At 36.0% G+C, this 13224-nt stretch overlaps 1 protein-coding gene across 1 annotated transcript in view; it reads right to left on the minus strand.

Annotated features, from left to right (window-relative positions):
- The window catches only part of CPNE8 (copine 8), a 210098-nt gene that overhangs the window by 140473 nt on the left and 56401 nt on the right, over positions 1 to 13224 (minus strand). Inside the window, exon 5 of the mRNA XM_008704450.2 lies at positions 3366 to 3405. Coding sequence (XP_008702672.1) covers positions 3366 to 3405 — 40 coding nt within the window. The remainder of the gene's footprint in view (positions 1 to 3365; positions 3406 to 13224) is intronic.

Here is a 13224-nt window from a genome sequence, read left to right on the forward strand (position 1 = left end):
TTATTAACAAATTTGTATTGCTTACTAAATATATTTAAGAAATAAAATACGGAGAGTAATGTAAAGAATACATTAAAATGTGAGGTAATATAAAGCATGGGAACTATAAGAAGCTACATGATAGTTAGAAGAAAGGTGATGCGAATCTGAATTAAGTAACAGGTAAGAAAGGAAAGAAGACAGAAGAGATATAATACTTCACTAGAATGAACAGGATCTGGGTTTGTTCACAAGATGTGGTATGTGAGACAGAAAGTGGTTAACTGCACAACCAAATTTTCTAAGTACACTGTGTTGATGATAATTCTGGTGATAGATAATACAAGCAGAGGAGCAAAGCTGGAACGGAAAAGGTCATACACTTTTAATATATTTGAGTTTTAGGCTTCTGCAGAATATCTACCAGGCAATATCTAACAAGCAGCTGGAAACTTGTATTTGCTGGGGTACGCAGAGGGACAGACACTTGGGACACATCAGGGTAAGGCATGGAAATGGCTGAGCTCTCCCAAGGAGAGCTGATACAGTGAGATGAGATGAAAGGTGAAAACAAAACCAGGAGAAACACTGATATTAAGGGATAGGAAGAGGAAGAGAAACTTAAAAAAAAAGAGGTAGCTAATGAGTAATATTTATTTATTTATTTATTTGAGAGAGAGAGAGAGAGAGCGCGCAGGGGGAGAGGCAGAGGGAGAAAGCGGGAGAGAAGCAGACTGCCCACCGAGCGGGGAGCCCAATGCAGGGCTCGATCTCATGACCCTCAGATCATGACCTGAGCTAAATCAAGAGTTGCACGCTCAAACGAATGAGCCACCTGGGCACCCCCGCAAGGGAGGCATTTCTGTGGAAGTCAGAGGAGATGAGGATTTCAAGAACAGAGCAGTCGATTTTAACCAAAATAATGGGGAATTCAAGTAAAGTAAAAAGTGAAGAGAGGCCATGAAATTTTTCTCTAACCTATGTCAAGAATAGTTCAAGCAGAAATAAAAACCAAAACACAGTAAAGTAAGATGGTAGAACTCTAGGCTGTTCTGAAAAGACCTATGGTGATAAGAAGGTGGTGGTAAAGAGATGACATAAGGGTAAAGCAGAGTCAAGATACCAGGAGGAAGACATGAAGCGCTTCTTGTGGAAAAATATAAAAAGCTATTCTGCAAAAAAAAATTGTAAATATATGTTCATTCAGGGCTTTTATAGTACATATCTCTTATATAATAATAATTACAGATTATTTAAGGAAAATATAGTTAATCATGTTTGAGGTACCTTTCTATCCCATATATTACTCTCTGCCCTGGACAACATTGTTAAGGACCACATGCTACCACCTTGACACTCACCCTCAAAATAGCCAACCCCATGGGAATCTCCTTACCTGCCCAGTTATCATGCCCTCTAAAAAGTAATTTGAACTGAGAAACACAGAAATTATATTCAGGGAGAGTGGGCATTTGAAAGTCTATGTCCACTCAGGGTTTAGGGAGCTCATTTTTCCTACGTGTACAAAGATGAATAAACAGAGAGACTTGGTCTTCGGAGAGAAACAGAAGCTCAGAGAAGAATCATAATGGAAAGAATATGTGGCCTCAGAGGGAGAGAAATCGAGAAAATAGCTGTCTCAGTCCCAACCCACACACCTGTTTCTAGCTGCAGTTCCTATAAGGGCAAGCTACACATCACATCTGTGAGACACTCCTAAATCTCTTCAATGTTAACCACCTACGTGTGAGGTAAATGACTGCACTTTCTTTCCTTGCAACGAAATTTTGACTAGAAAATGGAATTCTTTTTCTGATTCTTCCAGTGGAATTTGGAAAACTTTCAATACAAAGCTACGCAAATAAGTTTTAAATGTCCAGCCACAATGCTATAAATCTTATGAGGAGGGCATGGCAACTGCCATGAACTGTATTTATGGGGAGTAATGAGCTTATTACAGTATTTGTTTTCAATTTGTAGAAAAGTCAATCAGAAAGACTATTCTCTGGGGGTCCCTGGGTGGCTCAGTGGGTTAAGCATCTGCCTTTGGCTCAGGTCATAATCCCAGGGTCCTGGGATCGAGCCCTGCATCAACCAGGTTTCCTGCTCAGCAGGGAGTCTACTTCTCCCTCTCCTCCTGCACTCTCTCTCTCTCAAATAAAATATAAAATAAAATCCTTTAAAAGAAGGAAAGACTTTTCTTTGAATGCTTCTTCAGTGATTCTGCTCTATGCTCCATAACAAAAATAAATATCATAGCTTCCTTATTACGACAGACAAGAACAGTAAATTGTGATTTTTACCAGCATTTTTACCAGCTTTCCAGTTTCCCTAAATCACCGTTTTAGCTTGGGATAACCTCTCATGTGTCCTCTCTTCTCTGAATCATGACATTACCCTTCTCCAAACTACACTGGACATATATATCTCCATCTATTCTAATCGATAGGCTACAACAATGGAGACATGAAAATTCTCACCCCCTGACCCTCTGCGCACGACTATGACTCCTCCCAGCCTCACTTCTCAAGCCTGGCACGGCTGCCGAATTCTACAGCCAGGTACTCAGATTCCACTTGGAACCTGGTTACATTCCTTTCGGCACCCATTCAGCCCTTCCTCCTTGTTTGGCCTAATTCCATTCCCACAGTTCAATAAACAGGCGGATCAGATCCACAGTGCTTGGCCAGAGAATCTCACCCTCATCCCTTCCTCCAGATCTGCCTAGTTCTGATGCCCTTGCTGCTCCTGAACCTGGGAATGTCCCAGGGAACAGTTGTGGCCTGGGAAGAAGAGCTCTTGAGAAAAGAGCAGTGAGCAGATGGAGGGGAGATCAGGACCCAAAAGGAAAAAAAAGAGACTGTAGGTGAACTTGAGGATAGACTCTGTATGTCCACCTTGCTCATACTGTATCCTCAGAAACTGAAATAGTACCAGCATGAGGAGGCACTTAGAAAATATCATTGAAAGAATGGACCACAAAGACAGCAGAATTAGCAAATCACTGCGTACACCCAAGAACTTCTCATTCTTTCAGAAGTGAAGCCTCTCCAAATGACACGGGCTCACTATTTCATCTTGCTTAACCTGATCCAACTCCAAATGAGGCAGGGAATTGGCAACATTTCTTTTTAAAAATATATAAGTAAATAATAAACAAGGTGAGTCCATTTCACCTATGAAAGATATCTTTGCTTTAATATGTTCCTCCAAATGTTATTCTAGGGTCCTTGAAAAATGTTATTTATCTTCTATGACAATTATTACAGGAAAAGTTAGGGACATATACCTTTTATATTAATATACCAACATAAACACCAATCATAAATCATGATATTGTAATTTATCTTATGGACTCATCATAAAAACATAAAGTATAAACTTACATGTTTGGACAGGTTGGGGCTCTTGGAATCAACATCATACCTAAAAGATTAAAAGAGAAAACTCAAATTATTTCCACCAAATACAGCTACAGAAAAATATCAGTGTTTTACAAAAAAAACTATAAATAATATAAATCAAATCAATCAAACCAATCATGAAAAACTTGCAAATTTAGAAGTTTCTTATAATCTGTAACATATACGCCCATGGTAGAATTCACAATCTCCGGGTCCTTTTATTTCCACAACCTAAGTAGAGGTCCTGATACTTTTAGTCATCAATTCTGCTGCTTGATAAGAAAGTTTAAAACTTCTCTTCCATACTATTGTTAAAAAAAGTTAAAAAATAAAAATAAAACAAAACAAAAAGACTTCTCTTCTGTGTGAATCAATAGTATCCATATCTAATACTGCTCAAAATTCCCCAATAACTGCAATTCCTCTCCACTGGATACCACTAAAAAATAAACAGGTGCAGGTTAACAGGCTGTCATTTGTGTACATTCTAATTTTTACTTAGTATTTTAAATGCTACTGCTGACTTTGAAATTTGGCTGAAGTAATGAGACATTACTTTTCCCCAATCACTGGACTTAGGGAAACCATGTATTTTACAGAAAGAGAAATGCATTCATATGGGATTATGTCCTGTCCTGTTTTTGACCAGTTGGTACTGTAAATAAATGATTTCTTAGAAAGATCCTGGGAAAACATCACTCACTCTCACTTTAGCCCCTCATTTTAAAGAATTTGTAGAAAAAGTAAGATCGCTAACAGTCAAAACAACCTCAAATCTCTCAAGTCTTAAGTAGGAAAATATTTGTACTGGCTCCAGTATTTCTCCCAAATCATATTCCTTTCACACTCCTTGTGCATAGCTTCCTACCAAAAGTTTTTGGCTTTTTTTTTTTTAAGGTTAATTAAAGTCTTCGGTCTCACATAACAAGAATGTTTTTACAGAGAAACAAAGCATCTCAATCAATAAAAGGCAAAGAAACAGAGTTCTCAGAATGTACCAATGCTGAGCAAGTTTCACTTACTCCTTAGCAAAGCATGTTCACTACAAACTGGCTTCAGAGCTGTGTGATGCAAAAATACCTGCCTGGGAAAAATTACAAATTACTCTCCTTCCCATCAGGGCATTCTGATCACTCTGAACAGCTGTAACCTCGAATTTTCAATCAGCTAATTGCCAACATCTACTGAAAACCTACAGATGTTAGTACAAAAAATATTTCTTATTCAAGACAATTTTTTAAGACTAAGATTGAAATTAGCAACTACAGCAATATCAAAGGTGAAAAATAACGGCTGGCTTCTTCCCAAGAATCAGAAGCTGTTTTCTATAAAGGGTGTACTGTGGACCAGGGAGAAATAACAGGGTGTGCTCAGTTCTGTTAAAAGAAGCAAAAAGAAAAGGAGTTTATGTTTTCATCACAAAGAGTTTAAGTATCTTCAAATACAATCCCCTTTTCTTGCCTTTAACAAAGCTTTTTTCAAGCTAATATCTCCAAAATATGCAATTTACAGCCTACTTCTGAGGGCTTTAGGTAATACGTTGGATTATAATGCATTTGAAATTATCATGAGTTTTCCTTTCATGAAATTTGCCTGCTAACTTTTCTAAAAATATCAAGACCACTCTGGTCCTCACCCTCAGAGTTCAGACATCAACACTACATCCTGAATAGTTAAAATATGTGTGTGCTTATGTGTATTAATGCCATACTTTCATTAAAGAGAAGAGATTATATGGAAAGCAGGAAGCTAAGTAGTTCACCCCTAAGAGGGTGCAGCCCACTGCCTAAATTTACTCATGTCAATTTTGTAAACTTGAAGCTGCTGCTGAAATATTATTACCAGAGTACTGAATCGGCAGTAACTGATTTGGATGGATCCTAAGGATCACGTTTTCAATTAGAGGTAAGAGATGTTGACTAGAGTTTCTCCTGTACTTCTGAAATTCCATCGAAGGCTCCAACTGAAAACCAAAGATGCTAAGTACTCCCTTCCGCTTGGCTCAGTGGTACTCAAGAGTCACCCTCAGAGTCAGACCCTTCTCTATAAACTGACTCATAAAGGGACAGGCTATTCCTACTTCTTGGGCAGCAAGAGGAGGTTCCTTCCACTCCCCACAGCCAAGTGAAGGGGAGCTCCAAAATCTGAGGTGCCTGTAGAAGGAGAAGACAGCAACTGGTTTCTGAGCTACAGAACCTGCCTACAGGTCCAGCCTGTGGCTGCCAAGAAAAGACAATGTCAGGTGACAGTCCTAAGAAGTGCCTTCTGAGAACTGAGGGACAAGCAGAGTGTGTGACCCATGTCACCCTTAAGGTCTAGATTCTTCAGAAGATAAGAAACCACACCTCCCCCCGTCCCCCAAGTTCATCTACTTTTCCTCTTCGCCCCTGCTCTCCTGCAAGTTGCTAAGACAACAGCTTCATCGGAGGGGAGAGGAAGTGAAGAGTTTTGAAATAAGTTTGAGATTAAAATTCTAAAGTGAAGACTACATATGATTAACAAAATAAGATGGTTCTAATAAACGAAAGTGACTGAAAACTCTCAAAATTAGACCTTGACATTGTTAAGGGAGTCCTTAACCAAGGGGAAAAACTGGAATTACAGTATTGGGAAGAAATTTTTTAAAAACTTACTTTCCTCAAAGTGTTGAGATCCTTCAAAAATAAAATACAATAACATTATACATTCCACAATTATCACCATTCGATTTATCAAGAAGGAAAATAATTTGCGAGGTAAGTCAAATCTAGACTCCTAACTACCTTGTTGCTGTTCCAGTCTAAGTGAAAAAACAAGAGTGAAAAAGATTGTATCTCATTTCTCCTATTCTCTGGCTCATGTTAGATAGTGATGTGACTACCCACACCTCTTGCTCAAAGGCATTTTTGTGCAGCTGTTCTGCCAATAATAGTTTTCAACTGTGACAAAAAAGTGATTTATAAAGTACTTTACTATTATCAGTGTGATAATTTTAACAAAATAAATAAATGCCAACGTTTATGACCTATCTGTGATCCATACGTAGTATGATGACAGAGACCATGGCTCTTCAATGAAGAAGTACACATTGAATCAAAAAGGCAGGAGAATTTTAAAACTCATAGTTGATAAACTAATCTTAAATATATATCTCAGGCATATTACAATAACAATAATAATTACTATGAATTAATCAGAACTTACAGGAATTTGGCCCAGTTTTGACAGGAAGACATATTCATTCTGTCTCTCCCTCTCTTTCTCTGTCATTACAATTTTCTATCAGCATTGAAAGTTAAATAAAAAAAGGATCCTGAAAAACATTTTTCAAACCTTCCATAATAGGCAATTCTTTACATCACACACTTTTCACAGCTTCTTTTTAATTGTTTTTTTAGAATTTTATGAAATCAGTGGACAGATCAAATAAAACACAATTCTGAAAACCATTTACATCTGGCTGTTGGCCAGTTTGGACTACTGTATTCTTCAACATCACTGTTCCCTCAAGGGGACATGTTGTCATAAATGCATTGGAGTATCACTATAGTTCTCTGGGAGATGCAGACTGGGGTTACAAATGATTTTATTGCCTACTTTATCCTGTTTTTATTTTCCAAATATCCTACAATGAATATTTTTTCCTAGGAATAACACATTGCTAAGACAAAATTTAAAAACCAATTATAATTAGGTATACTAATGAATAAACAGATACACATAACAATGAACAAATGAACAGTAAACAATGAACAGTGAACAAATACAGTGTTTTCCACACTTATTTGGGTAGATATGCTGGAAAAATCACGAAGGAAGGAAGGAAGGAAGGAAGGAAGGAAGGAAGGAAGGAAGGGAGGGAGGAAGGGGAAAGAAAGAAAGAAAGAAAGAAAGAAAGAAAGAAAGAAAGAAAGAAAGAAAAAGAAAACCTGTTCTCACAGGTTAAAGGTGTTATGTGAGATATTCTAATACATGGTAAATCAAAAGAATTAACTAAAGTGATATCAAAACTACTACATGAACTAAGAATATACTTGTTACTTTTCTCAATAATCAGGTATCCCTTTCTTTGGCCCTAATTGTTTGAATTCTTCAGAGATGCTATACAATTGAAATAAAGCTCTTTGAATCAGATTGCTGAAATTAACCAAATGTATTCAAAAGATAAAATGATACATAATTCAATTTTGCAATATGCTTTCACATTTTGAACATTACATAATTTCTGTGAAAATTACTATAATTTTTAGAAGAAAAGAGAAAGCTGGAGAAGTTAAAACATATCAATTTACCTACACTAATTTCTGTCATTCTATTTCTTCTTGTCACACTGAGATGAAATAATATAACATGCTCCCATTCCTATCAAACATAGCAATTTCCTAGACAGTCTTACTCTTGTTTATTTAGATAGATTAAATATATTCTATCATACTATTATATTCAATGTGCAGCAGAATACTTTAAACATATACTTTCATCAGTATTAGATAACCAAGGCAAAAATAAAAATATCCTAGTTTAGACATAATTTTTAGACTGCATAAAATTTTAGAAATTCGGGTTTTGTAGCATTTAATTACAAACTATTTTAGTCAAAATCTGATCCTTTGAACATATTACACTTTCTGGGCCTTGGTTTTCTTATTTACAAAGATGGATTAATTCCACCTCAGAAATTTGTTGGGTGGGTTAAAGTTATATATGCGTATGATTCTATTACAAACTGTGAATAAGAGTAGTCATATTACTAACAAAAATAACCTCTTTTTGTCTGTGCCTACAAAACTCAAACTCCATGAGCTTCTATGACTATTTCATTTAGTTTATAAATAACTGGAAGATGTTAGTAACAAACATATTAAACCATCTTATCATTCCTTCCTTCTCAATTTCTGCCAGTAAATGTATAGTTCTGTTTTCCTTTTAATTCCCTGAAATACATACAGTGAAGTTAAACAATACTATTGATTTACCATCAAATACTAGAGAAGTATGCGACGTTCTAGCAATGCCCTAACTTCCTCCTACCTTTAAGTCTTCCCTTGTTCATGGTAAGCATATCTAGTAAGCTTACAAACATGACGTAAGTACCAGGTACCTCCCTAATCTAATATATTCATTCTCATTTGGACTAACTAGTTTGTCAGATTGATTGTTGAAACACTACCTATTTAAACAGGCATAATATCTGAAGACTAACTAGCACTGAGATCGGTAGAATTACATTTCTTGCACTGGACACTTTTTTTAAAACCCATTAGCTTCCATAGCCACATCTTCAGTAGAGATGAGAACTCTGGACAGGTAAATCATTCTTTACCTTCTTTTCCTCTCTAGAATGATTAGCCCAGCTCTTAGTTTTTGCTCTTTGGTCTACTGACTAACAAACACTTGATTGCTATCATCCTCTTGAAAGCATCCTTCTTTTCATTCCATGTGAAATTCTGTAATAGCCACAGTTACGACATAGGTGATAAAGGATGAGTAGGGCATAGGCTTAAGAAACCAGGGCCAAGTAGGAACAGCAGTGAAACAGTCACCTGGCAGCAGCTGCTTGTGATGGTGACAGAGGCTTTTGGGCAGACAGCAACCAAAACAAAATAGAAATGGTTCTGAAAATCAGAGCTAAAACACAGGCAACAAGTTCAGAGAATGAGGCATATAGGATCTTGGCTTTACAGGCATATTCTACCAAACTTTAAAGAAGAATAGATACCTATGCTCCTTACACTATTTCAAAAAATAGAAGGGGAAGGAAAACTTCCAAATTCAGTCCATGAGGCCAGCATTACCCTGATATCAAAACCAGATAGACACCACACCAGAAAAGAGAACTACAGGCCAAAATCTCTGATGAACATAGATGCAAAAATTCTCAACAAAATACTAGCAAACTGAATTCAACGATACATTAAAAAAATCATTCACCACGATCAAGTAGGATTTATTCCTGAGTTGCACGGGTGGTTCAATATTTGCAAATCCATCAATGTGACACATCACATCAATAAAAGAAAGGATAAGAACCACATGATCATTTCAATAGATGCAGAAAAAGCATTTGACAAAGTACAACATCCATTCGTGATAAAAACCCCCAACAAAGTAGGTTTAGAGGGAATATACCTCAACATAATAAAGGCCATATATGAAAAAAACCCACAGCTAACATCACCGTTAATGGGGAAAAACCGAGAGTTTTTCCCCTAAGGTCAGGAACAGGGACGTCCACTCTCACCGCTATTATTCAACATAGCCACAACAATCAGAGAAAAAGAAGCTATAAAGGGCATCCAAATTGGTAAGGACGAAGTAAAACTTTCACTATTTGCAGATGACATGATACTCTATATATAGAAAACCCAAAAGACTCCACCAAAAAACTGCCAGAACTGATAAATGAATTCAGTAAAGTTGCAGGATACAAAAATCAGTGTGCAGAAATCTTGCATTTCTATACACCAATAATGAAGCAGCCAAAAAAGAAATTAAGAAAACAATCCCATTTATAATTGCACCCAAAATAATAAGCTACCTACGAATAAACCTAACCAAAGAGGTGAAAGACCTGTATTCTGAAAGCTATAAAACAGTGATGAAAGAAATTGAAGATGAGATAAAGAAATGCAATGACATTCTCCATGCTCATGGATTGGAAGAACAAATATTGTTAAAATGTCTATACTACCCAAAGCAATCCACATATTGAATGCAATCCTTATCAGAATACAGCACTTTTCACAAACTAGAACCAAGAATTCTAAAATGTTTACGGAACCACAAAACAAATGGTGTTGGGAAAACTGGACAGCCACATGCAAAATAATGAAACTGGACTGCTTTCTTACACCATACACAAAAATGAATTCAAAATGAATTAAAGACCTAAATGTGAGACCTGAAACCATAAAGACCTAGAAGAGAACACAGGCAGTAACTTCTTTGACATCAGACTTTGACACAGCAACTTCTTTCTTGATTATGTCTCCTGAGGCAAGGGAAGCAAAAGCACAAATGAACTATTAGGACTTCATCAAGATAAAAAAGCTTCTGCACAGCAAAGGAAACAACCAACAAAACTAAAAGGTAACCTATTAAATAGGAGAAGGTATTTGCAAATGACATATCCGATAAATGGTTAATATGCAAAATAAGTAAAGAACTTACAAAACTCAACACCTCCCCACCAAATGATCCAATTAAAAATGGGCAGAAGACATGAAGAGATATTTCTCCAAAGATGTCCTGATGGCCAACAGACACATGAAAAGATGTGTTCATCATCACTTACCATCAGGGAAATGCAAATCAAAACTACAATGAGGTATCACCTCACTCCTGTCAGCATGGCTAAAATCAACAATACAAAAAGCAACAGGTGTGGACAAGGTTTTGAAGAAAAAGGAGCCCTCATGCATTGTTGGTGGGAATGCAAACTGGTGCAGTCACTGGAGAAAACAGTATGGAGGTTCTTCAAAAAGTTAAAAACAGAACTATCTTATGATCCAATCCCACTACTAGATATTTACCCAGGAATACAATAACACTGACTCAAAGGGAAACATGCACCCCTGTGTTTATAGCAGCATTATTTACTATAGCTAAATTATGGAAGCAGCCCAAGTGTCCACTGCTTGATGAATGGATAAAGAAGATGCGGTGTGTGTTTGTGCGTGTGTGTATACATACATACATATATATATATATAAAGAATGAAATCTTGCCATTTGCAATAACACAGATGGAGCTAGAGAGTATAATGCCAAGTGAAGTAAGCCAGTCAGAGAAAGACAAATACTATATGATTTCACTTATATGTGGAATTTAAGAAACAATACAAACAAGCTAAGGGAAAAAAATAAGAGAAAGAGAGAGACAAATCAAGAAACAGATTCTTAATTTTAGAGAACAAACTGATGTTACCAGGGGGGATGTGTGTGGGAGGATGGGTTAAATTGATAATGGGGATTAAGGAGTGCACTAGTTGTAATGAGCACGGGGTGATGTACGAAGTGTTGAATTACTATATTGTACACCTGAAACTAATATAAAACTGTATGTTAACTAACAGGAATTAAAATAAAAACTTAAAAAGCATATGGGATCTCTAAATTGGTCTCAAAGATTAGAACTGGGATTGAGTACTCTTGTCCATATCTTTTTATTCTAAAATTTGACTCTGAATAATTTATACTCAGAAAATTTTTTTAAAAATTATAAGAAATTTACATACCAGGGTACTTGCTGTACGATTACATGTAATAGTAAAAATAGAACAATCCAAAATGTCCTTCAGTAGATGTCTGGCTACGTAAATTGTGTCTTTTCAAGCAATGAAAATTATGCAGCATTAAAATAAATGAAACATATATATAACATAGTGGCATAAAAAGATACCTGAAAAATTCAAGGAATAGAGAAATATTTGTGTTTTTCAAAATATTGAGACTCCCACATTCTTGTATATCTTCAAAAAGAAGATCTGCAAGTACAGATCTACAAAACCAAGTCATTTACATTTTTGGTTGTTTGTGGGTTGAGGTTTTTTTGGTTTTTTGTGGGTTTTTTGGTATTGAACTAACAGGAAACTTTCACTTTTAAATGCCTATATTATTTAAAGTTTATAATAAATATTTACTGCTTTTAAATGAGAGAAAGCAATACAAACAAATAAGAAAGAGAGAGAAGAAGAGAAATAAAGAGAACAAGAAAGAATCATGAAGTAGTGGCTGGTTTCAGGATCAAGTTAAGTCTAAAACCAGAGAGAAAAAAATTAAGCAGATACCATGCTGGGGTGAGAGAGAACAGCTGCTACGAAGGCCTGAACAACAGGAGAACCACATTCGACACAATTTATATGTGGCTTTTAAATAACAACACTGTGCAATCTCCAGGATGAACATGGTCAGGGAATCATTATATTCCACTTTAGGATTTTTTCTCAGAAGTATCATTTTTACTATTTGAAAAGGAGCTTCAAGGACATAAAAAGTGAATGGGATACAATAAATTTTGTTTGATAAATATAATGAATACTTAGAACTCCTATAACTCTTGAAAAAAGGGCCTGGGATAAGATTCTCCTTTTTTAAACAGAAAGTTATTTTACTGCATACATTTTAGAGGAAAATGAGAAAGGCTGTTAAGGGCAGATAAGTTTCTTTTAACATTAGGAAGCAATCTAGGACGTTTTCAAAGAAGATATTAATACTTTATCAAAAAAATATTTATAAATTGTGACAGCCTGGTACATTTTATTGTTTCCAGCTATTTAAAGACATTTATAAAGACTTGCAATGGTCATAAACTTTAATTTATTAAGTTTTTTTAATTAAGTTAAGAAATAGCAACAGATTTCCCTTGAGCAATCTTCAGATACCTAACAATCACCAGGGTTTACACATCTGTGAAACAAAAACTCAGTAATGAATATCTTACAAATAAACTGACTCCAGATTCTCTGCAGACAAGAAGTTGAATTTAATGATAATTTTTTGATATGCCTAACTCGGCATCAAAATAACAAGAATATTAAAAATATCAAAAATTCTGACTCCAGCATCCTGGGTCTTGGAAATACAAGACCACGAAGAGATAAAGGAAGCAACAGGTAGGCAGAGCTCTGTACGCTACACAAAGAAGCAGCTGAGAGAAACTTCAAGATCTGGGGGACATCAGCCATGGGAGCAAATGAGATCACCTTGGAGGATATGCAGAACTTGCAAAGAAAGCACCGACGCCCAAGATAGTCTGAAAGAATGTCCGTATATAACCCCCAGCATTTCAGCATAGTTAAATTGCTCACTAATTTTTTCAATAAACAAATAGCCAAAAACCTATAAAATGAAAAGTAGTGCTA

Source organism: Ursus maritimus, unplaced genomic scaffold (genome assembly GCF_017311325.1).
Source record: "Ursus maritimus isolate PB19 unplaced genomic scaffold, ASM1731132v1 scaffold_26, whole genome shotgun sequence".
In the NCBI taxonomy this organism is placed as follows: domain Eukaryota; kingdom Metazoa; phylum Chordata; class Mammalia; order Carnivora; family Ursidae; genus Ursus; species Ursus maritimus.